This window comes from Astatotilapia calliptera, chromosome 13 (assembly GCF_900246225.1).
Source record: "Astatotilapia calliptera chromosome 13, fAstCal1.2, whole genome shotgun sequence".
NCBI classification, from domain to species: Eukaryota; Metazoa; Chordata; class Actinopteri; order Cichliformes; family Cichlidae; genus Astatotilapia; species Astatotilapia calliptera.
The window spans coordinates 5,963,326-5,989,312 of record NC_039314.1 but is presented as its reverse complement, the minus strand read 5'-3'; the positions used below and the strand labels follow the sequence as shown (position 1 = coordinate 5,989,312).

General features: G+C 39.7%; 1 protein-coding gene across 4 annotated transcripts; it reads left to right on the top strand.

The window, feature by feature from the left end:
• Positions 1–1,099: 1,099 nt before the first annotated feature.
• On the top strand, positions 1,100–25,135 carry ide (insulin-degrading enzyme). Of its 4 annotated transcripts, none has more exons than XM_026189221.1 (25): positions 1,100–1,172; positions 3,056–3,240; positions 3,818–4,025; positions 4,847–5,016; positions 5,789–5,911; positions 7,183–7,295; positions 7,483–7,645; positions 7,921–8,013; positions 8,153–8,244; positions 8,471–8,551; positions 9,422–9,525; positions 10,369–10,471; positions 10,568–10,690; positions 11,100–11,182; positions 11,999–12,143; positions 13,982–14,092; positions 14,181–14,301; positions 15,391–15,482; positions 17,590–17,701; positions 19,188–19,355; positions 19,580–19,852; positions 20,205–20,266; positions 21,953–22,025; positions 22,122–22,189; positions 23,076–25,135. In XM_026189221.1, exons 2-25 carry the CDS (start codon positions 3,081–3,083, stop codon positions 23,169–23,171), a joined length of 2,937 nt encoding a protein of 978 aa, XP_026045006.1. In that variant the 5' UTR covers positions 1,100–1,172; positions 3,056–3,080; the 3' UTR covers positions 23,172–25,135. The 4 variants fall into 4 exon arrangements, with proteins under 4 accessions (XP_026045006.1, XP_026045004.1, XP_026045003.1 ...); XM_026189219.1 differs by lacking the exons at positions 1,100–1,172; positions 11,999–12,143 and adding exons at positions 1,179–1,282; positions 12,774–12,918; XM_026189218.1 differs by lacking the exon at positions 1,100–1,172 and adding an exon at positions 1,179–1,282.
• Positions 25,136–25,987: the final 852 nt, after the last annotated feature.

Genomic DNA, 25,987 nt, shown 5'->3' with positions numbered 1-25,987 from the left:
GGCAATAAGTCAGTAACATGACTGGATATGAAATGAGATTCTTAGAGAGGCAGAGTTTATCAGTAAAGACGGGCAAAAGCTCAACCACCGTAAAAACCTGTGTTACCAACTGTGTAACAATTTCATATTAATATTCCTTAATGTAAAATGTGTTGTGCATTCAGACATGCTCTTCTACATACCTTAATGATGTCTTCCTATCAGAAGGTATCAGCAAAGCATTTTCAACCAAAGAACTGCTACTCAGTGGATGTTTTCTCTTTTTGGACCATTCTCTATAAACCCTACAGATTGTTTTGTGGACAAAATCAGTAATTTTAGAAATACTCAGACAGCGTGCCACATTCAAAGTCACTTAATTTCACCTTTCTTTCAAATTCTGATGCTCAGTTTGAAATTTCGCAGGTTGTCTTGATCATGTCTACATGCCTAAATGTACTGAATTGTTTCCATGTTGTTTGCTGATTAGATATATATTTATCTGAACGGGTGGACCTAAAGAAGTGGCCAGTGAGTGTAGAAAGGATAATGCAGAGAGCGACCCAAAGCACAGTACAGAGCAGCAATTTTTGGTTATTTAAATTCATTCTTAACGACTGAGTCATATTTTCTTACACACAACAACCATAATATTATGCACACTTATAGTCATACACAGTTTTCAAATGTAGATAGGCTAATATAGTAATTTCTTTTGAGACTTTAAAATAAAATATTAACTACCGATTGCTTGTATTATACATTTAGAGGAGATGGAGGACCACGGACAAGCCTTGTGATTTTAAAAAAAATTATTATTAATAATAATATTTTTTTAGGAAAACCAAATTATAAAATTTCCTGTTTTTCCATAGCAGCTTTATTCATTTTTCACTCTGACAAAGGGCTGGAAACTTGATCTGTCATGCTTAACGTAAAAGGAAATCTACACGCAGACTGTCTAATCGGTTTCCGAATCAATGACAGTGCTCAATATTCTGAACTACTCTAGCCAGTTTGGCGCTTCGTTGCCATTATAATCTTGAGTATTTGGCTTTACGACGGACGCTGTCGTGGTCTAAGGCGTCAGTGGCAGAATCTATTAAATATTTGACAACCTGCCTCTATGAGGTGCGCTCTGCTCTTCTATCGATTGTTTGTGTCTAGTCAAAGATGGCGCCGTAACAGCCCAGGTTTGTTTTTCATGGGTGCAAAGTATGTTTAAGTGCATTAACCGAACGGCCCAGTTTACGAGATATCTTCAGTCAGCAGGCTACGTTTTCTGTCTTAACCGACCTTTTAGGTGAGCTCTTTTAGGTAAGTGTTGTAACTGAAAAATAGGAGAGTTATTTTTACACCGAGCAGCGAGCTGGCTAAACACCAAACTAATCTTAGCGGCTCGAGCCGGTTTTTTGACCCAGCTAACCTCACTAGCTAAAGCGAAATGTTAGCTGATCCTACATTGTGTATTTGTGTCCTGCGCTTCCGTGATCGCTTACAATACACTTTTTAGCTTTGCGGAACCAAATGTTTGCCAGCGAGTTAGACAAGACATCCCGTTTCTCACATGGTTGCTTGGTAACTTTTCTGAAGCTTTTATCCCTCATTAAATAAGCTAGCGCGACTTTGCTTTCTGCGTAATGGATTAATTTGTGTCCTCTACTGAGTCACTGTAGCACACTGTAATCCCCGTTGTGCTCAGTACCAGAGAGATGTAATGTTTCCACACATCTACGTCGTGGCTGTCTTTTAACTGTCATTGCTGTTTAGCTTACTGTACGTAAGTAGCAATTACACCAAGGCAGTAATAATAGTTGGTTATCTAAACTGTGTTGCTGGTTTCGTTTGATTTTTTTGTTGTTCAAAAACAGTGTTCCCGAAAATCATTAAAGATTTCATGTAATATTTCAGTAAAACTGCAGTAAACGAGCCATGTGTTGCTTAACAGCTCTTACAGTGATGTGTGGAAACTACGTGAGTCACGGCACCTGTTAAAACACAGCTAAATCCTTATGGGTGTTTTTTTTTTTTTTCCTTCTTATTCATTCAGACAGATCATTTCTATATACACAACTATCTAGAAACGCTTTACTTCTTTATGCTTCCAAGGACCCAGACTTTCTTTCATTTATTTATTTATTTATTTTTATTGGTCTTGAGCAGTAGTTCTCCAGGCTTTCTTACATTTTTCTGACACAAGTTTTTATTTGGACTCTGGCAGCTTTTTGAGTCGGTTTTAGCCATTGTACATGATCATTTTCACAATAATCTTTTTGATGTTGGTTTTTAAATTTTGTTAAGACACTTAACACTAACCAGGTGATTCCCATAGAGCTATTAGCTGAAAATGTATGACATATGTTAACATCTTGTGCAGTGTATCCTGCAATTTGAGGAAATTGGTTAAAAGAAGTTTTAGACCTGTCACTTTTATCTGCAACAGACGAACCATATCTTAAAGTCATGTCTTTAAGGAATAGAGGAAAAAGACATCCTGTCAATACTTGAAAGATGCATCTGGGACCTTCAGATGATCCATCTGCTCATCGCTGCACTCTCATTAGAAACGTTCTCAGTTGAAGAATGGATGTCACCATGTTTCACTTCTTAAAGAATGCAAAATTACACAAGAACAGGACTTAAAACCAGTGGAAGAACAAAATATTCTTACACAGTGATGAATCCAAATTTGAACATTTCAGTTCAAGTCGTCAGCAGTATATATGGAGGTGGTTGGGAGAGGTCCAACTGTGAGTTTCTACAGTCATCTGTGAAACATGTTGGAGGCTATGTCATGGTTTGGGACTGATGTTGGCAATCATGTAAAAACTGATGAATTATTACTAACCTATTTAACAAACTATGCAGTACTATCTGGAAGGTGTCTGATTGGTTCATTTTTAGCATGACAGTGTGTTTAAGAATAAAGGCGGTCATACCAAATATAGACTTCTAAGCTCACTTGCATTTAGAGGCATCTATTGTCCTAAAATCTCCTTTGGCCATTATGTCACGTTAAATCAAAACATATTACAATTTTAATTGTAAGTGTCCATTTGGTTTTCTTTGCTTGCAGACTGGTGTCATCCTTGTCAGTCAGAATGACCGACCCGGCTGTGAGGAGGGTGGTTAGTGATGTTATTCGCTCACCTGAGGATAAGCGGGAGTACAGGGGCCTGGAGTTTATCAATGGCCTGAAGGCAGTGCTCATCAGTGACCCGACCACAGACAAATCTTCAGCTGCTTTGGATGTCCACATAGGTAAATAGGTTTTAATTTTCTTTGTCCTGGCCAGGTGACCATGATTTTTTTCCGTGTTCTATCACACCATTTGGAAAAGCAGAGCAATTTTCCCACATCATAATATAACTGTGCCTTGCTGACCAATATACTTTCATGCATAGAGTTGCCTCATTAGTTGCCAGACGTCTTTTAAGCTTTGGATGGGTATTTCTGATGTCTATTATCTAGTATTTCTGTTTGCAAACTAGATATGACATTATGTACTTATCGGGTTTCTCTATTATAGCTTTTCACCAGCAAATAACATGTAACTGTTGGGACTCACAGCTTAAAGTTCTCACTGACTAAGCATTAGATAGTTGTTTTGAATGTCTGAGGAAGTTGTGAAATTCCTGTGACATTCTTTTTATATGTTGAATAAAAATGATAAAGAATTTAGTCATGTACATCTCATTGTTTATAAATCTACCTGTTGTGGTGCCGTTACAGATCTGTTTTTCTCACCTGGCAAACATTAAGTCACAACTGTTGCATGGATGAAAGAGAAGCAGCACCATTAACTACATTTCTCTGGGAATTTCTTTTCAATTTGCAGGTTCTCTGTCTGACCCACCAAACATCTCAGGGCTGGCACACTTTTGTGAACACATGCTGTTCCTGGGAACAGAGAAGTACCCCAAGGAGAACGAGTACAGCCAGTTCCTCAGTGAGCACGCAGGCAGCTCCAATGCCTTCACCAGCGGAGAACATACCAACTATTATTTTGATGTTTCCCATGAGCACTTGCAAGGAGCATTAGATAGGTATGTTGGTGTTCATTTGATGGTATTAATTTTGGCAGAAACATCAAAGTGATACATGATACACATTTAAAAGCTCAGTGGTCTTACATTTCTAGTAGATAGATTAAAAAAAAATTATATATATATTTTTGGTGACATTGTCTAATTGTTCCCTTGTGCTGTTCAAGCCACCTGGACTTCAGTGGTAGGAAAGAACTGTGAGGAGTGATCTGAATTATTGATGATGATTCCTTTGTGGAAAATGAAAGGATCGTATAATTCAGTTAGTCAGCCTAATTTTCCTATTCTTATTAAAAATATATACAAACTAGATATCTGAATATTATGGTTTTTCTTTTAAAATTATAGTTACTTAATTAAACCAACATTTCTAGGTTTTAGGAGGTAAACAGTGAAAGATTATTAGTATTTTGGAGTTTGTATGTTAAGAATACAACATCTATTAAAAGAAGTTCATGGTCCATTTCCTTTGCAATAATGTTGATTTTTTTTTTTTAAGCAGTCTTATGATGTGACAGAACTACAGTGATTACTTTTTACAGTATAATGTTTGCTGTGTACATCTTTAGATGCACACTATGAATTTTAGTGTGCTTAGCATTTCCTCATTTGCATGGCAGTTGCTCTGACTTTGTACTCTTGCAAAGCTTTTGTTCATTTTCCAAACAGTCATAACGTATAATCTGTATTTAATATAAACAAGATTGTACACACCAGAAAATGCTGAAAATCTGAAATCTAGTAGTATTATCACACACCTCTGTTGTTATTCTACATGCTGAAATGTACTCCTTGATAACAGCAACTTCTGACCTTTGTAGGTTTGCCCAGTTCTTTCTGTGCCCATTGTTTGACGAGAGCTGCAAGGACCGCGAGGTGAACGCTGTGGACTCTGAGCATGAGAAAAACCTGATGAATGATGCCTGGAGGCTGTTTCAGTTGGAAAAGGCCACTGGCAACCCAAAACACCCTTTCAGTAAATTTGGAACAGGTAGAGACTGTTCTTGCCAGACTTCACTTTAAAACTATGTCTTTACATCATTCATTCTGACTGCTTAGTGCATCACATTTCAGTTGTTATAGCAGAATATTTTGACTGGAGAGCAAAACCGCCCTGCACAGAATATTTAAGCAAGAATTCCCTTCATACGGTCGATATGATGTGTTTTAGATTTTGTATTAGACTACTAATCTAGAGCAGAATCCAGTCACATATGTTAACTGTGGCTAATATTTGATTAAATGAGGTTTACATTCATGCAGCCTACTTATTATAAGAGACGGCTGTTTTAGCCCAGAAATACTTCTCAATGGCTTTGGTTTTTTATTTTAAACATGAACTAATTTCAGTTTGTTTTTTGAGAAAGCAGTTTAGGAGTTTTCTGATAGTCATTCCAGATCAGAGTGACGTATACTCAGAGCAGCTCTGAGCTCAAAATAGCCACCTGATGGCAGTCTTGAATTATACCGTCTGTATTCCCATTAAGAACAGGAGAGGATCAGACGTATCTGAAAGCAGTGCACTCAGCAGACTAACATAGCTTCTCCTGTCTGCTGCTTTGATGGTGTCTCTTTTAAAAAACAAAAAAAAACCCACTTAATTTGCCTTAGAAGTGCTTCATGTAGACTGTAGCACTTGTTTTAGGGGGTTGATTTTATAATATAGAAATTGATTATGGAATGTAATTTCACTGAATTTCACTACGGGAGTGTGTTGCCTTTTCTTAATTACATTAAAATGTACATTGCTGATCTTTTTATAGGAAATAAATTGACACTAGAGACCAGACCATCTAAAGAGGGGGTTGATGTCCGTCAGGAGCTTCTGAAATTCCACTCTACATATTACTCTTCTAACCTCATGGGACTGTGTGTGTTAGGAAGAGGTAAGATGACATTGCTCACGCATGTGATGTTTAAATGTTGCAAAATAATCATCTGACCTGAACAATGTGCAAGTCATGCATGAATGTCGCCTGAATTCTAGTATTTCACATTTCATTGTAGAGCAAAACGATGTGTTGTTCTCAAATCAGCTGTGATAATGTGCCTTGGTGTCACTGCCAAAAACGAGAGACTTTCAAGATAACATATCTGTTTCGTTCCATCGAATAACGTGAAAGTGATGAGAGACTTGAGTTACTGGCTTTTAGGGACATTAAACCTGTTGTCGAACATTTTTGACTTAGTGGTACTAATGGGCAAGTGCTGCTGCCATGCCTTAAAAAAAGAGCTAATTTTGTATAAAGTAAGCTATATTAATGTATTTTCATTTATTAATAGATTTATATAAGTAATCTAAAGTTGCAAAATAACTTGAAATTAAAGCTTTACAATGAATAAATGAATGCTGGACTTTTAGACTCACCATCCTTCCAGTCCATACAGGACACATGATCCTGCATACCACAGTTCACCCACGCATGTAGTTAGTAATTAGAAGTAAAGATGTGTTATAAGTCATGTGGGTGTGGTGTCATACAGATTTATTTTTCTTTTCTTGTCCTCCTGTACTAAGCTGTATTAATCAGTGAGCGTTCTTAATATTTAAAACTTCAAGACTCAGTTTGAAATCAAAGTTGTTAGCTTCACTTTGTGGAGAAATATTTTGTAGCATTAAATCCTACTAAAAAATTGTGTTGGTTTGATAGAGTTTATATTACCTAGGAACACCTTGGGTTAATTATAAATATGACTCAAACACTACTAAAATGTATTACCTATCCAAATTAATACATTTTAGTAAGCTGAACTATTACTTCAAATACTCTTAGACAAAGAGCACGTAGATTTAAAAAAACAAAACAAAATACAAATGTTAAGTGCCAAATGTTCAGCAATGTACTTTTAAATTAAAACTTAACAGTGTCTAATTTCAAACCAGGATACACACAGTTCTTTGTGGCATTTGTTTTCCATTCCATTATAGGCCTTTAAGAATGGCCTATAATCTGCTTTAGTGTTAAAATACAGACTGCAAGCAAGGTTTACTTGAGCCAGTTTGTTTGACAGCTAAAAGTTACAGGCTTGAAATGCTAATAGCTAGCCAATCAACTCTTTTGGGGTTTTGTTTTATTTTTTTAAAGGGGGGAACTTTATTGTAAACTCAGTATCTGTGATTTTTTTTTTTTTTTTTTTTTAAACTCTTTGTTGGCAGAATCACTGGATGAGTTGACGGCCATGGTGGTTAAATTATTTGGAGAAGTGGAAAACAAAAACGTGCCTGTTCCAGAATTTCCCGAACACCCCTTCCAGGAACAACACCTTAAAGTGAGCTGTTTACTTCTCACTCCTTTACATTTTTACTGCATTGCAAAATGTATGTAAACATTTTTTCCCCTAACATGTTACTTTGGGATTCATAAATTCTTCTGTTTACTACAGTCATTGAAGTGTCAGATGAAAGAGCCCTTAGTAACACATTTCTGGTTGGTGTTCTTCTTTTTTCCTGTTACAGCAATTCTACAAAGTGGTTCCCATCAAAGACATTAGAAATCTTTATGTGACTTTCCCCATCCCAGACCTACAGAAGTACTACAAATCTAACCCAGGACATTATCTGGGACATCTGATTGGTCACGAAGGACCTGGAAGTTTGTTATCTGAGCTGAAATCTAAAGGTAGCAGACTGCAAGCTGGTGTCAAATATTATTAGAGCAAGTGATACACTTAGTAAAACCATATCCTAAAATATATGATTGGCTCCGAGGTTACTTATGTGTTAAAATGTATAAAAACATAAAATGTAACACCAGGAGACCTGTGTTCGTCTTATTTAGTGATTGGAATAGAAGTCAGTTTTCTTTTAGGACAGAAACATTCACAGTAACAGTTTCTTTTATCATAAAAATGAAAGAAACACCTTACTAAATTTTCACAATAATTACTTTCTAAGGCTGGGTGAACACACTTGTTGGAGGTCAGAAAGAGGGAGCCAGAGGATTCATGTTCTTCATCATCAATGTGGACTTGACTGAGGAGGGCCTCTGTAAGTCATGCATCTCACTACTTTACATGAATTGTACCTAGTTTGTGTGTTTTGCATGTGATTATGATCAATCACAGTATGTGTAGGGAAAAGAAATGTAAATATTAAATCTTGGGGCATGATCTGTGTGTCACTGCAGTGCACGTTGAGGACATAATCTTCCACATGTTCCAGTACATCCAGAAACTACGTACTGAAGGGCCTCAAGAGTGGGTGTTTGAGGAGTGCAAGGTGATTTATGTTGTTAGTTCAGTGATACTTTCTAAGAGTCAGTATAAGCGGATTTCCTATTCCTCACTGTAAAAACTAGTTTTAAAAAAGAAATTAGAATAGCATATGGATTCCATTATGTGCATCACAGTTAATAGATCTGGATCAATAAGCTAAATGAATGTAGTCATTGTATGTTTGGTGAGTTCAGCTGTTATACCTTCAACCTTTTTGTCTCTCTCTATAGGATTTAAACAATGTTGCCTTCAGGTTCAAAGACAAGGAGCGTCCCCGTGGCTACACTTCCAAAATTGCAGGTTTACTACATGTAGGTCCTTCTTTTATCTGCAGTCATTGTTTCCAGGCAGCCTTGTCAGAATCAAGCTAGTTTTTATTTGTATCAAAATGCACAGTATGTGATTGTTGCAGCAGGTGGAGTAAGGTACCAAATGTTTAATTTACTTTTTGGGTTCTGGGGACAGCAGTCTAAGGAGGAAACCCAAGACTTATCTCACATTAGACAGTTTTTCCTGTGAATCCAGGGAGATAAAGAGTCCTTCTCTTGTCAGACAGGAGATCTCCAGTGAGTCTTGGGTAAGGGCATGCGGTCAAATGCATGCAAAATACCCACCCCTGCCGCTGTTTCTCACCTAGTGCAGCTCCAAAGTGGAACAGAGTCCAGCCCTTCCCCAGGAGCTTTGTTCCAGAGCCCAAGCTATGTGTTGAGGCGAGCCCACTATATCCAGTTCATGTACCACAAGCAAGTACATGGAAGCCGGGGATTGTGTTGGGACCTTCACCTTTGAAGGTCCCACTCAACATGGGCCCCTACAGCCCTTTTAGACCCATGTAGGCTTCTTTGGGCAAAGGCCAGCTGGATCCCATGGGCTAAAGCACATGGCTCCAAAGTGGGGCCTTGGTCCTTTATTTTATTTTTAATACAAAGGGTTGTGTTTGCATATTTAAGATGGAATACATGCACATCTCCATACATTTGAGAGCTTGCAGTCATTGTAAGATATTATGTAACAACTTTGTATAGCTACTGTGCTTCCAAAAACACAGCGAGGTTTTAATAGTAAATGAGATTCATCGTCGGTCCTTTTAAGTAGAAGTTTAGAATTTACTTTATGGAGGCCTTTTACACATTTGTGTTTTCAAACGGTGCAATGCCAACAGCTTTCTTTGTGTGTCGTAGTACTACCCTCTCGAAGAAGTTCTAGCAGCAGAGTACCTCTTGGAAGAGTTCAGGCCAGATCTGATCGAGATGGTGCTGGATAAGCTGAGACCAGAACACGTCAGGTCAGTGTGACTTTGCAATGTGTAGTGAGGCTCACTTTACCTTTTCTGTTACCAAGTAATAAACTGCACAAAACTAGAAGTAGATTAAGGCAATAACAACAGTTGTAAAAGAAGACTGAGTTTTGTGTTTATCAAGCAAAAAATAACCTGCTGATTAGATCATTTCTGCAGCAGTGAACTTGTTGGGCAAATTTCTATTTGCTTCTTTTACTTTAATCTGAGTGTATAACCTCTCAGAGGAAGATGTGGGCACATGGTGAGATAAACTTTAAGCTAAACTTTACAGCTGCAGTCCCACTTGGATAACTGGACTGAAATAAAAGTGGGCCTGGTGTAGCTTTAATTCATTTACTGGGTTGCAGCTGCTGTGCCAAGCAAAGTCCAGACTTGTAACCGGTCCATTTCTTAATGTGTATTAAGGAGACGACAGCATGCAGTCATTGGTTGACCCTGACAGTTTGCATGCCAGTCTCTTCCTTTACTGAAGTGGCCATTTAATTCTGGGCTTCTGCCAAAACTGCTTTAAATTCATGAACGAATGCTTCTTTATTTATCCATCTCATTCCAGCTACAAGAGAACTTACAGAGAAACACCATTTCCTTTTACACTGAGTCCTTGAACTTTGTTTAACTAAAACATACTGATGGGATAAATGTTCAAACTTAGGAAAAACCTGCACTCTGACAGCTCCAGCCAAACGATGTGTCAATGGCTGTGCACCACCTGAAACATGATCGAAATGGAAAAGCACTCACATCTTGTGAAGCTAACAGGCACTAAGTAGCACAGAGGGCTTTTTGTATAGATCTATAATGTGACCTGTTGTCTTCTTACTTTTCCAGAGTTGCAGTGGTATCAAAATCATTTGAAGGACAAACGGACATAACAGAAGAGTGGTACGGCACGCAGTACAAACAGGAGGCCATCTCTGAGGAGACCATCAAGGTGAATGATTGTGTCCAGTTTTTCTGCTGTGTAATCAGCGTATAACCACTACATCAGTTATATAAGGCTCTGATTGTTTATCTTTTTCTGTTGTAGAAATGGGCAAATGCAGACCTCAACGGCAAATTCAAATTGCCAATGAAAAATGAGTTCATCCCTACCAACTTCGAGATCTACCCTCTTGAGAAAGACTCTCCGTCAGTTCCCACTTTAATCAAGGCAAGTGTTTTCTCTGCACAGCTCCATCAAAGTGTTGTCACTTTTCATTGTCTGACTGCGTTGGACGGTCCCTGCTTACCTGCTTCTTCTTAAGTCTCTTATGCTTTCATATGGAAATGTGGTATTGTGATTTAGACATCAAGCATTAGTTGTTGTTATGTCAGGATCAGAGGAACTAAGCAGCTAATAAAAGCTTACATTTCCCATCTCTGTTGGAACAACTGAATAAAAGTTAGTATGGCTTTTGTTGTTTGTTGCTAAGAGACCTATCAAAGTAACACTGTTAGATTTCTGTGATTAAATGAGCGTCGTCTGCTTGTACAGTTTACCTTCTGCTTGCATTTCAATGCTTTACTTTGTTAAGACTTCCCATGAATATGAAATTAAGTTTGGTTTTCATTTCTTCCAGGACACTGCTATGAGCAAGGTGTGGTTCAAGCAGGATGACAAATTCTTCCTCCCCAAGGCTTGCCTGAACTTTGAGTTCTTCAGGTGAGTAGTAAATATAGAGGATTTGTTCTGCAGCTGGAGTGTGGACACAAATTCTTACCAAGTAAATTGTGACTCTTAAGATTAACTCAATAATAAGAAATCATAAATGTACTGCTGCTACAACAGTGCATAATAAGTTTTAAAGTAATCAGATAACAAAGTGCAAAAATAATTATCAAAATATTCATTTATTAGTGTCATCAGGTTTCCCAATGTGATATGGAGACACACATTTTCTTTGAAGTTGTGTAAGATGTAAAATTGCCAAAGTTACCTACTTTGGTGACCCATTGTGACAAGGGAGCAACTAAAAGTAGCTTTTACGACTGTACCGGAGAGTAAATCTCATATTGGTTACACTTAAAATGCAGATCTTCTGGAAAATAAGTCCAGGTTTGACTGTGGATGGTCACAGGTCAGCATGTTAAAAGCAACAAAGTTAAATAAGTGCCATGTGTAACTCCACATAAATGGACACACCATTCTACTGGTTGTCTTCTTTATTCAAGGTAGGTGGCTGTTCCCTTGTTCAGTGTTGATTTAATTTAGTAGGATTAAATGCTTCTGGAATTAGCTACTGTGTAATATAGGATCGTTTGGATTAACTTGGATCAGCTTCTTGACAAACACTGCCAAACCCTTCTAGGTGGGACTACAATTAGACAGTATTAGTCTGTAAGTAATTCCACTGTTACACTGCTGATAGCTACAGTTAATTATATGTTCATAAATTGTGAAACATGCTACACAGTAGTTGCAGTTTGCATCAGCTCGTGCAGCTTTATTTGTATGCTTTGTGTGACATTTTCTCTACAGCCCGTTTGCGTACGTGGACCCATTGCATTGTAACATGGCATATTTATACCTGGAGCTCCTCAAGGACTCCCTCAACGAGTATGCATATGCAGCCGAGCTAGCTGGCTTGAACTATGACCTCCAAAATACCGTCTATGGGATGTATGTAAGTATTCACAATCCCTCCCATCGCCGACCTCATGCCGCCTTCCCTTTATTATCCTCAAACTGGGCTACAGTGGCTCAGGCAGGCCTGGGTCAATAGCTGACGTTAACCTTCCAATCTGACCGCGTCTGTGGCCAGACTGCAAGTTACAATAACAGGAAACTGTCGTATATTGAACGTTTTTTATTGTTTGACATGCTTGATCATTTGAGACGGTTTTGTAGAGATTTTGAACCTGCGTGTGTTTTACATCACCTTCTAACCTGTACCCGGCTGGCATAGTATCTGTTTTATTTACAACTCCCTCTTTTATAACTGCTCATCAACCTCCTGTTAAAACACCATGGCTACCTGCGAGGGCTTTTATTCTCTCCATATCAAATCATCCTTTAGGTGTGCTGGGGTTAAACACACACCTGTAATTAAGGCATCAGGTTTGAAAGTCAGCCACTATTCTTCCATCAAAAAGTTTTTGTCAGTCAGTGCAGAACAGAAAGCCGGTCATGTGGCTGCATATACATACTCTTCATTATCATTCTTCTCATATGTGTTTTTATTTAGTGTTGGGCAACACTTGATTCCCAACAAACATTTATTTGTTTCATTTCTTTCTTTTTTTCCTTCCATTAGTCGCTACCTTTACGCAGACCCCCTGCACTGCAACATGACCTACTTGTTGCTCAGGTTACTGAAGGATGATTTAAAAGAGTATACATATGCAGCCCGCCTGGCTGGGCTGGTGTATGGTGTAGCCTCAGGGATGAATGCCATCCTCGTAAGTAAGCCGTTTGAAGTCTGGAGGGAAGATGGGGTGCCAGTGAAGGCTGCACTTTGAGGCTTTAACAGAGTGAAAATAACTTGGCGGTTGTGGTTTCTACACTCTTGATTGTGTGAAATCCTGCTTGTTCAATCTAAGAGAGAAGTCTAATATGCATTTTCTTGCAAATAACAAAACTGGGAGTGACATCACTCCTTTGTTCTTAGGTATGTAGAATGCGGCATTAAATTTAAAGATCTGTGCAGGTTTATGTAGGAGGTTTAACATCATTAGGAGTGTATCACTAAATCAGGTGTTTTTCTGTTTCCTTGATTTATGAATGAGCAATTTGCTTGTGTGCGTATGTGTGAGATTTAATGTTGTACATCAAAGTAATGGCCTGAATCAATCTGGTTTGCTGTGGTGTTGTCTGTCCACTGTTCTTTAAAACCTGCTGACTTCTAACAACTCTTCAGCTGTCATAATGACCAACTAACCTGCATTCATTGGCTCCCTTCTCACCTGTGAATTCATGACTGTGGTGTGTCCTTACAGAGGGCTGTATAGCTGTGTGATGGGCTGCAAGTAATTGATCTGAGTCAGCAGTGTTAGTGTGGATGCTGGCCGTTTGTCAAGGTTAACGATGTTTGGAGAGATTACTTTTAACAGGTGTCACTGCAGGGGCTTGGCCACAAGGTGAGGTGAGCTGTGACAGCGAAGCCCTGGAAGGTTATGCTGAATCCTGAAGGGCCATTAGGTGTGCGTGATGCAGGAAAATTCATTTATGCCCAAGCACGTGCAGTGAACTCAGGCAGAACATTGACATTCTTTTTGTTTTTGAGTCTCTAGAGATTCAGATTATTCTTCACCATGAGGAGTCGGTCTAATCTGGAAAGATTTTCTTCACAATAGTTTGGCCAGCCCACGATTGAATTAAATGGAGAACACATTCATGTATTCATGGTAGCAAATGAATGCAAAACCTTCATAACAACAAATGTTAACTGTTATACTAATAAGCTTAATGTATCCTTTTGTTTGTGATGATGTGCCGCCTGTCTCCTGTCACTGTGTGCTGCAGCTGTCTGTTAAAGGCTACAGTGACAAACAGCACATCCTGCTGAAGAAGATCATCGAGAAGATGGCCACTTTTGAGATAGACGAGAAGCGCTTTGACATCATCAAGGAAGCTGTAAGTTCAGACTCACTGACTCAGTAATAGTTTAGCTTCCAGTCTCAGTTTTAATGGTGATCTGATTCTGCCTTCTTTCTTTCTGCAGTACATGAGGTCTTTGAATAACTTCAGAGCTGAGCAGCCTCACCAGCATGCCATGTACTACCTCCGTCTTCTAATGACCGAGGTCGCTTGGACCAAAGATGAGCTCAGAGAGGCTCTAGATGGTGAGACTCTTAATGTTTCTCTTCTGTCTCAGCAGGAATGCTTACTGGCTGCTTTTTCATCTGTGGACCAAACGGAGTTAATTAAAACACATAATACAGAGCATTTCTTACATTAAAAAAAACAACTTGTTTTTGGAGTGGTAGAAAACCAAGCATGTGTGGAACTTCCACAGGCATTTTCCACACTCACTGAAAGGTCAGTTCAGGTCCCAGGATGGTGCAGTAGTTGGCGCCACCCCCTCGCAGGGAGGTTCCTGGGAAGAAGGTTCCAACTCCTTTCTGTGTGGAGTTAGCATGTTTTCCCTGTGCTCCCTGACTTCTTCTCACAGTCCAAAGACATGCATTTTTGGTAAAGTGGTGACTCTAAATTGGCCATGAATGTGAAGTACTTGAAGCGTGTGGACTAAACCCAGTAAAGCAATCAAATTGACCTGAATTATTGTAGTCAAGTCTCAGAACAGGTCAAATTTAACCCAGACACTGTAAAGGTTAAATCACATAGCTGCAGTGAAAAATGTAAAACTATCACTGAAGTTTTCAGGTTTCTGCACACAGTAGAGGCCTCTCCTCTCGCCTTGGGTCTTTTCAGTTTTTCTCCTTTAAATGCTGAAGCTGTCCTCTAGCAGTTGCTTCCCTAGCTGCAGTCTTTCCCGTGCACAGTGCCAGTCTGGAGCCTGCAGGGCAGCTTGTTATATTTTTAACCACAGAGCTTACACAGAGTATCCTCAGATTCACACGAGACTCAATTAACCTGCTGGGTCAGGACCTGGAGCTCAGTCACCTGGGCTTCCAATTAGCACAGCTCGGTTTTGTTATCAGTCTCTTTAGCCCGCCGTCCTCCTCTGTCTGTGGTCTCTGAGACGCTGTGAGTGTCATGACTTAAATTTAAACTTTTATGCACATCTAACTCAGTCTTTAGGTATTATTTTTACTACTGCAATATGACGTGCTGCTTTGCTGCTTTGTTCATGGCAGGAAGACTGCCCGATGAAATCACCACACTCAACAGTTATTCTTTGAATCAGTCTGTTACCAGCCTTGGAAAATTACTCTTTGATTGATTGCTTTTGCCTGTGATCTGTATTGCAGATGTAACTCTCCCACGCCTTAAGGCCTTCATACCTCAGCTGTTGTCACGGTTACATATTGAAGCACTTCTTCATGGCAACATCACCAAGGAGGTTTGTTTGGAGTCACTACTTATTATTACTTATTTATCCATATCTCAGAGGTTTATTGTCTCATCAGATCCTGCACTTCAACCTGCTCGTCGGAGAATAACACTCTTAAAATGGAGGAATGATCCCTTTTGTGATCATCAAATTATAATAATGACCAGCTTCTCTAACAGCAGAAGATGAACTAACTGAGGGGTTTATGTGAGAGAACAAAACTGATTTAGTTATATCAGTGGAAAAATTTATAGATAAACATAAACTACTCACCGAGAGTCAGTACGGATTCAGATCAAGCAGATCAACATCATCGGCACTATTAGATTCAATAGAATACATCACAAATTCCATAGACAAAAAGCAATATGTGGCTGGGTTATTCATAGACTTGACAAAGGCATTTGACACTATAGATCATGATATATTAATAAGAAAACTGGAACGTTATGGTGTCAGAGGGGTAGCTTTAGATTGGGTCCGGAGTTATTTAGGTGACAGGAAGCAGTTTGTGAAATTAAATGGTGGTTGCTCCTAATGTATGGACATTGCTTGTGGTGTACCCCAAGGGTCAGTTTTGGGTCTAAAATTCTTCAACTTGTACATTAACGACATCTGTAAAGTGTCCAAAGTATTAAAAATGGTTCTCTTTGCTGACGATACAAACATTTTTTGCTCTGGCGATGATCTGCAGAATTTATTGGAGGATATGACTAATGAAATAAGTAAAGTGAAGTTCTGGCTTGATAAAAACAAATTATCACTAAATTTGAATAAATCTTAACTTATGTTATTTGGAAATAGTAGTTTAAATACAAATGCAAAGATTCTAATAAATGGTGTTGATATTGAAAGAGTCAGTGAAAATGCATTTCTGGGGGTAATAATAGATGACAAACTTAACTGGAGAGCTCACGTAAGATATATTCATTCCAAAGTATCACGAAGCATTGCAATACTAAGCAAGGCAAAGCAAATATTCGACAGAACATCACTTCATATTCTATACTGATCACTGGTTTCACCATACTTAAGCTATTGTGCAGAGGTCTGGGGCAACAACTATAAAACCACATTACATTCACTTTTTACTCTTTAAAAAAAAAAGCAATTCGAATCATCCACAATGCAGGTTATAGGGAACATACAAACTCACTATTTTTGCAGTCTGAAATATTGAAAATTGACGATCTAGTGAAATTCCAAACAGCACAAATTCTATTCAAAGCAAAAAATAAAGAACTGCCAGGTAATATTCTGAGTATGTGTTTTTTTTGAACGAAGGAAGTTATAATTTAAGGGGTTTTTGTAACTTCAAAACAGGGACGTACTACAAGAAAAGGCTTTTGTGTTTCTGTTCATGGAGTGAAACTATGGAACAAACTGAATATGGAATTAAAGCAATGTCCGAACATAAAACGGTTCAAAAAGAGTTATAAAAATATGATCTTCTCGAACTATAATGAAAAGGAAAATATTGAAATTAAGTGAATGTCTCCATTTAAAAACAAACAAACAAACAAACAAAAAACTCATGATGTGATATTATAGTATATAGTATATCAGAAATCTGTTCACTATTTTTATTACAAGTTATATCAGTAAGGAAGCTGACTAAATATTAACTGATAATTTATGGCAAAGGGGTGGGATTAAATAAGTGTTTACTTCTTCCCACTCCCTTTCAACATGTAAATTAGAACATTTTGTATGTATTTTATATAGTATTTTTTCTTTTCTTTTCTAAATGTACCTGTATATTGTTCACATGTTGAAATAAATTACCAATCATATCACAATTAATGTTATAAAATATACAATGTTTAATTTTTTATGGAAATTAAAAATGCCTTTGGCAAAATGTCTACACTGTATATCAGTGAAGTCAAGATGCTTACCACGCATATTGAGAATAACTTCTATCACAGTTCACTATACAAGTGCTCTTAAAAAGCACCTGCTGGTTATTTTGAGTAATGTAGTAAATGTTGGTAGGTACAATAAATGTAAAATTCTTGAATCTCTACAAAATGTTTTTCTGAGAGTTCAGCTGGTGTTACTCAAGAGTTTGTGGACTGAAATGTTTGAATTTCATTTCCATCTGTCACTCCTCTAGTCTGCTCTTGGCATGATGCAAATGGTGGAGGACACGCTCATTGAGCATGCTCACACAAAGCCTCTCCTCCCGAGCCAGCTGATTCGCTACAGAGAGGTGCAGGTTCCAGACGGTAGGTCCTCTACTCCTCCAAACCACAAACACAGACGCACACACACGCACAGACACACACACGCACACACATACAGATTAAGCACTGTAAATCTTCATCTGCCAGTCATGACTGTCTCCACGGCGACCACGCAGATGGGTTCTTGTCCAACACTCTCGCCCTCGTCATCAGTGACGCCATCGTGTGTTTGTTGAAAAAAGACCTGATTGAATTCAGCATCCCACATTTACCTCAAAGGAACATAATGGTCACTGAGTGGAAATGGACGTCATTGGCTACAATACATACACACCTTACTGTCAGCAGCTCAGACAATGAACACACACAGGCAAACCTGCACTGCCTTTCAGATCACATTAGGAAAGCTGAATGATGTGGAGGCGAAAAGCAGAGCTATAAATTATACAGAAAATTATCAACGGTTTCCCTGTGACTCAAAGTCTACAATGAGAAACTCACATTTTCACACATCACATCAGTATTTTGAGTATTCAAAGGATGCGTCCGACAGCAATGTTGAGCTATTGCTTGCTTCAGTGTGTGTGGAACTTTTGACATGTTAAGAACAATGTGAGAGGAGCTGTGGCTCGGTGCTCAGGGAGTGTCAGGTCCAGAGTGCTCAGTCAGCATGTGCATAAAGACACCTGCATTACTCAGCCTGCACTCGTCCTGCATTCAGAGCAGACTTGATCACAGTGGATTTAAACAAACTAGAGTTATTGCTGTTGGCATTCAACGGGCTGTTTCTGTCTTATTGAAGTGTCCCCTGTCCTCTATCTGAACTGTGCTGGTTTTACTGTACAGTACTTATCTATGGCTCAAGCAGTGTACTGAAGTTCAGCTGTAAAACTACAATGAAACAGCTCATGTGCTTTTTGTAGGAATTGCTTGTGCAAGTTTCTAATGCAGCACTGAAAGACCTGATTAAGTGTGCAGGGATGGATTGTATTAAGTTGTACAGCACAGCTGGTGAAATTCATTTCTAAGCTTATCAGAGTTCATGAGTCAGTGGATTTTGGGTTAATGAAAAGGATTGTGCTTTAAATGACTTCAGATGGTTTTGCTCACTCACATGCCAAGTTTAGTTCTCAGCGTATCTCAGTGAGGTCCTGTTGAACCTTCACAGACCAAAAAGCAAAGCCAGAAGAATTACAGGTGCTCATATTTTTACATCTAGTCTTTCTCTTTCCTGTTTTTAGTCTTTTTAATATTACATATAACTGCACAAGTACAAAAACAAGGTGAGTACATGGGGTTAAAGTTGAAAAAAATATATTAAAAAAAAAAACTAATAAAATACATTGATGTGAAGTGTCATTCAGTTTTCCCCATAAAATGAAATGGTTTTATCGCCACATGAATGAAGGCGGTCCAGTTATTTTGCTTTGCGGGGATTATTTTGGTGATGTTTGTTTGTGGTCATCTTTTCATAGCGATTTGTCTTCCATGATTACAGCATAAATGTATGTTCTTATGTTCCTCTCAGGTGGCTGGTATGTTTACCAGCAAAGGAATGAGGTACACAACAATTGTGGCATCGAAATCTACTACCAAACAGACATGCAGACCACCCATGACAACATGCTGCTAGAGCTGTTCTGTCAGATCATCTCTGAGCCCTGCTTTAACACACTGAGAACCAAAGAACAGCTGGGTGAGGTTGCAAAACACACATGATAGGGCATGACACAGAACGTGGGTACCTTTTTCCAGACCATTTCAAGTTTATACAAACAGTGTCAGCTTTATCAAGTTTATTATTTATATTATTCATGCATCTAGTTGGTCCATAGTGGAATGGTTTACAAAAACCTTTCTGGAACAGTGTTTACAGCAGTCTGGAGCTCTTACCTACTTCCTCTCTTAATCCCCCAAAAGGCTACATTGTCTTTAGCGGGCCACGGCGGGCTAATGGAGTGCAAGGGCTGCGTTTCATCATCCAGTCAGAGAAGGCGCCCCACTACCTGGAGAGCCGAGTGGAAGCTTTCCTGTGTACTATGGAGAAAGCTGTGGAGGAGATGAGCGAGGAAGCCTTCCAGAAACACATCCAAGCCCTGGCCATCCGCCGCCTGGACAAACCGAAGAAGCTGTCTGCTGAGTGTGCTAAATACTGGGGAGAGATCATCTCTCAGCAGTACAATTTTGATAGAGGTGAGGCTTCCCAGCAGTCCAGTCCACCTCTCTGATAACTCTTAATTATGTTTAGTTTAGTTTGCAGGCCAAATGGGTTTTTCCTGATCTACCAGCTTGTGTAACACAAAAAGACAGCAATCCGCCCAGTTGTGGCAAATGGCTGCCCCTCCCTGGGCCTGGTTCAGCCAGAGGTTTCTTCCTTTAATCATATATAAAAGGATAATTAAAATAGCCTACCTTATTTAATCATGGATTCACTCTTGAGTCCATCTCTTAAGCATTGCAAACGGGAACTATTGTCTTTTTCTTTTTTTCTATTTTTTTTTTTAAATTTAATTAATTTACTTCTGTTTTTCCTGCTGTTTTGCAGACAACATTGAAGTGGCGTATCTGAAGACGTTGACAAAAGAAAACGTAATGGAGTTTTACAGAGTAAGTAGTATAGCTTTATGTCTCATGATGCCTCTTCCTTGGAAGACTTTTAACAGCATGAGACATGTCCTTGTGTCATGCTGGATTGCTCAGTCTGACACCTGTTTGAGACAAAACTGTTTGTAGCTATTTTTTTTATTTTTTTTAGGGTAACTGTAGCAACTCCTAATCATAGTTTAGACACTGGCAGGTTCGTTAAGCAGGATCAATTTGTGCACTAGATGAGGTTCAGTTCATTTACTCAGCTGCTACCTGCAGGTCCCTGGTCAGCATACCTGTCAAAGTGGCCACGCCCCTCACTGTAAGCCTGATGAAGTTTCAAAGGGTACATTATGAAAAGACTTCACTGAACTTACAGATGTTCTCAACATGCTTTTTAATGCTGTGAAGTTGAGGCTGTTAGTATGGGACTCTGTGGGAGTTTGGCCACTCAAAGAACTACAGTTTTTCATCAGCATCTTTATTTTCAAAGGTCACATCCTCGCCCCCACGTTTTGCACTGCTGAAAGAATATATGTCAGACAAAACTCAATTAGTATCTACTCAGGTTGACTCGGCTCGACATGTTTTGAGGGTATTCCATCAGGTGGTAGTACCTGGTACTAGGTACTTTTTTTAGTACCTTTTCAACCGGAGTTCATAGCGATCAGAGGCGATCTGAAAATGTGGCGTCAATAGACTGCATGTCATCAATTGGGCAGTCAGTGGCATCACTCGATGAGTCACGAGAGTGTCTCCTGTACGAAAACCATATTTACCATTTCTGAAACCCGGCATAAGAGAAATGGCTACAAAGAAACAACACTGTGGTCCCCATGTCTGACAGAAAGCCACAGACCTAGCAGCAGGTATAACATCGCCTCCAGGTCCACCTCTGTTGTAGCGTTCGTGTCACATACGTGACGTCACGGGATGTTCGATTGCGTTGCTAATAATGACCCCACACACATTAGGTGGTACTCGGTTGTAATGGAAAACGAGTCGAGCTGAGTTGCGAGAAGGTACTAATGGGAAAAAAGGACTTTATTCAGCACCACCTACTCTGTTTGTGTGTCCACACATACACAGATCCGCTGCATTCATTCTGCCCTCCTAGCTTTCATCTCATCCAGCCTCCTGCTTCTATTCATAGCTGTGGAGGTGACACTGACACAGGACGCTCACAGCATATCAGCGGCAATAATGACAGCCAGCCGGCTTGTTTCGGGGGGATAAAGAGCCCAAGGACACCTGGCCCCAGAAAGAATTGGCATTATCGGAGCCCTGCAGAAACCATTACAGCCCCCATGCAGAATAAACCTAATGCATTTCTAATGTCATATCAGCAGCAATCGCACAAGCTGCGTCTTTTCTTTTTCTTTTTTTATTATTTAATTTCTGGTTGCCACAGTTGACGCCGTCTGACTGCAGATGAGCCAAATGTTCAGTCTAATATAATCCTCCATCCAGAGTCGGAGATGAAGCCCGACTGTGTCGCTAAATCTCCACAGGGCTGTCACAACTGATCACACACTCAGTGGGGAAACACACACAGCCATCCTGTCTGTGCTGGGTTTCTTTTCTGTGGTAGCAAAGCTCTTTCCCAAAAGTGATGAGTCATTCCATTAATGGAGGGAATAGTTTCTGGTGATGATGTTCCCTGACAACCTCCATGTATCATCCTCACCTGTCTGTCTGTCTATCCAGGAGCGACTGACGGTCGAAGCCCCAAAGAGACACAAAGTGTCGGTGCACGTGCTGTCCAGGGAGATGGACACCTGTGAGTATCTGTAGACACAAGATGATAACATGGGCTTCATTTAGACACCCACTGAGGTCGCTCATTGACAGTCTGACCTGTCTGTGTGTACATCAGGTCCAGTAGTGGGAGAGTTCCCCGCTCAGAATGATGTCAACCTGGCTCCTGCTCCTTCCCTGCCACAGGTAAGGATCAAACTTTTTTATTTTTATTTGTTAACCTGACAGATTCCCCAGCTGCTGATATTCAGTCAGATTTTAACATTACTATAAATGCGCAGCTTAAATGTGAAACGGTGAACGGTGATCAAACTTTTTATTTTTTCTTGATATGCACTGACGAGGACATTATACTACCACTGTTCTATTGAAATATAAAACAAATGTCCTCATATGTGGATCTCATTTTTCTCAGAAACAAAAATTGGGTTAAAAAAAAAAATCTGGTAATTCTTTGTTTCCAAGCAAAGAGAAATTAAAAATGCATGCCATGAAAGAGTTCGGGTCTTAGGAGGTTAAATGTGAAAAGGTGACAATAACCAGGACATCCCAATACATCTCGTTAACCAATAACTGAAGGGTAGAACTGCCACACCATTAACCTGGGTGGATTTGTAGCTTGTCACTGTCTCACACACCAAATTGCTCAAATAGATGTTATTATCTCTTTTTTTTTTTCTTTTTTTTAATATAAATTAAAATTCTTCACGCTGACATTTTTTTTTTTTTTTTGTTAATCATCAGCTTGTGTCAAATGAGGTGGACATACCTTTCAATTGCATCTTCTTCTTGCTATTCTAGCCATGCTCAGTGAAGACATTCAGGCAGCTCCTTTAATGTCCTGGAGGCCTCTTGGCAGCCTCTTTTGATCAGTTTTTCCTTTTCTCCATTTGTTGATGACAGTGTTCATTGTGTTCTGTAGTGTCTAACACTTTGTCAAAGCCTGCTTTTAGGCTCCAAATTATAACATGTCATTTAGAAAGAGAATAGCATTTGTTTGTTTCTGGACTATTTCTGGAGTTTATGGAGGGGGTCGTTTTTCAGCCGCCCTTTGATCTGATCTTTCTTGCAGCCCACAGTGATTCAGGACATGACGGAGTTCAAGAGGAGTCTGCCTCTGTTCCCCCTGGTCAAACCTCACATCAACTTCATGGCAGCCAAACTGTGAGCAAGGCCGGCAGGTCGACACAGCAGGGAGGCACGGAGGGCGGCCCTGCTCTGTTTCACATCTAACCACTTCACCTCCTCCTGCCACTAGGAAGACCTTCATCTGACGGAGCCTGCATGAGTGTGTGTTTGTTTGCGTGGATGCATGTTGAATGCGGGTGTGTGCATGTGTAGCAGGGAGGAGCCACTCAAAGAGGAAACAAAAGAATCACAAAGTTGTTGACGTAGCTGTGATAATTATAGAGGTAACACCAGAATCACCTCATGTAACGTCTCTAATAGGAGACGTAAGCTCACGCTTCACAGCACTGTGTAGGCTGCTGTAGACGAAAAAGAAGTAAAACGACAAAAAAAAGAAAAAAGCTGAGGGCCAGGACCCTTTAATGAGTTCAAGTGTACTGCAGAAGCTTCACAGTAGGAGGCTTTTTATTTGGATTATTCAGAGACATCCTGCTTTGAGGATGGATTGTGGGTTTATTGTGATGAGCTGTTGAGGTTACAGACAGTAGCTCCATGAAGGTCTTTGCTTTTATTTGTTTGGACTGGTGTGTTTGTAACTCTCTGAGAGGAACCACAGCTCTCCTGGGGGGGAGAAATCCCAGAAGATGCACTCGGGAAAATGAAATCTTTTAAGTCAAATTTCTGAATTTTAACGTGTTTGCCTGTAAACTGCTAAAATATTGGGATCCTATGAGGAGCTGTTTTTAAATTGCTAACCACTAAACCATGCCCGTACATTTCTTCTTTTTTAATGCGTTTCACAGTAGTATGTCACTCAGACATCTCAGGGGTATGTCCATGCTGTTTTGCCTTTTATTATTATTCAATTTTATTAGTAATTAAAATAAAAACATTTAGTCTGTCATCTACATCAGTATGTTATTCAATTTACAGTGTGATCGGTTTCTGAAAACTGAAAAGTAACGGCTGTAGAGACATTTTTGTTTCTCTCCCAAAGCTTTGGGGAGGTCGTCAGGATCCGTTCACTCTGCATGAGAGACTTTCTGCAGCTGCTACCTTTCAGATTAGTTTGTAACCTGGTCTGATTTGAGGCACAATCCTGGAGGATCCATTCTGTCCCCAGCATAATTCTGGGTGAGCATTAGCTCTTAAAGCATAGATGTCAAACAAAGCAGCTCGAACTTTTTCTCTAAAAACAAGAAAACATTTCATATTGATGTCTGAAGGCGAGAGTTTGGTAAAACGCTCCAGTCTGGATCCTTTTACCGAAATATATGCACTTCTCTCACTAAGCAATAAACTCAGTGCTGTGCAGAGGAAACAGCGTGGGCCTAAACCCCAGAGAGGACCGCCTCCAGCCTGATTGCTTTGTTGGCCCTGCTTGGTGCAGTGCTAACGTGACCTGCTCTCTTGGTGCTAACCAGTTTCACAGTGTAAAAACTACTGCTGGTGGAGCCGCAAATCTTAATTTATGTTTTCCCATTCCCCTAACATATCTGCTCTCAGGTAGAGTTCATGAATAGTCCTGCTTTTTCAAAAGTTTCTTAAATATGTCCCGGCATTTTACTGTCTCAATTAGATCCAAACTATTTCGTTTTTTTAATTTCAAACAAGTCCATTATCAACTTCTACTGCTTTAAAAGGCACTATATTACCTTGTGGTGAAAACCCAAAGAACCAGCAGCAGAAGCATGCCTTAGTCTATTATTTACACAGCATGTAGCTCCACAGCGTCTCAGGAGAGCCGGTGATAAAGCAGTTTTCACACAGCGTTCTAGATGAAACCAATGTTACATATCAGGCTTGGGCGGGCCGTGCACTGTTTGACGTGAATTACCTAGTGAGTGGTTTTCATTTAGAAAATCAAAATTTTAATTTCTGGATGTATTTAGCAACTCAGAATGACTGTGATTGGCTGGTGGGGGTCATGGGCAGGTGAAGAGTGCTGAGTTTGGTCTTTTTATGTTTCTTGTGTGTTTCTAATTAATAAACAGCTGAATGGAAGCTCGTCTGTCCCACTTTTCCAGTCTCAACACGTGCACGTCAACATTTGGAAAATACATTTATTTACAGAGCTCATACTGTAGAAGTCTAACGTTAGAAGCATCGTGTGCACAACAGTTCAGCCTCTCGGCAGAGAGGAGATCTGATGGGAAAGGTTTAGTCTGCAGATCTCAGAACACCTGTACAGAAGTTGACATGTGCAGGTTAAATATTCCAGGTGGTTGGTTATACAGTGTGTTAAACAGGCTCTCTCACTCAGATTCTCATCTCAGCAATAACTTGTTAATTCAAAGCCACGTTATTTACACATGAACAAAGGAGTTTGATACATTAGGCTTCACGTCTTATAAACCAAACTGTTTTGGTCGGTTCACTCAAATCAGAGCTCTATATTCATCCGTCCTAATATCTCAACATTTCAATACATTTGCCAGAAATTGTGGCTAAACTTGAGCATTACCTCACAGTATTTAACTGAAACAGGAGCACTGTGATGGATTTTGAAAATTGGAGATGACTTAGGTACCAGGGTTTTATCCTGCTCATCAAAGCCATGTGCAAAACAATTTTGATCATGCTTGTTGACAGTGTAAGTGTATTTGGACCCACCAGGTCCTCTGCAGGTTTGAGTTGACGCCGCTGAACATGAGTTTTCCCTACGATGGTGGTGATGGTGGGGAAGACCAGGGCGCCACACAGGATCCGTGTGGCCCACATATGGTCTTCCAATATCCTCTGCAGGGATCCGAGGAACTGGACAGCCGATCCCTGCAGACACACGAGTATTAGTTTTATTCCTGCATAAACCTGAGGGCGCAGCTGCTGACACAGTTGAGTTTCAGAGGCTGAGGA

Bases quoted from the DNA above. Each gene is read 5' to 3' on its own strand.
- ide (XM_026189219.1), top strand. From the start codon at position 1,197: ATGTTTAAGTGCATTAACCGAACGGCCCAGTTTACGAGATATCTTCAG. The intron at 3,241-3,817 runs GTAAATAGGTTT...TTCAATTTGCAG, and splicing joins TGCTTTGGATGTCCACATAG to GTTCTCTGTCTGACCCACCA. The intron at 10,691-11,099 runs GCAAGTGTTTTC...CATTTCTTCCAG, and splicing joins CAGTTCCCACTTTAATCAAG to GACACTGCTATGAGCAAGGT.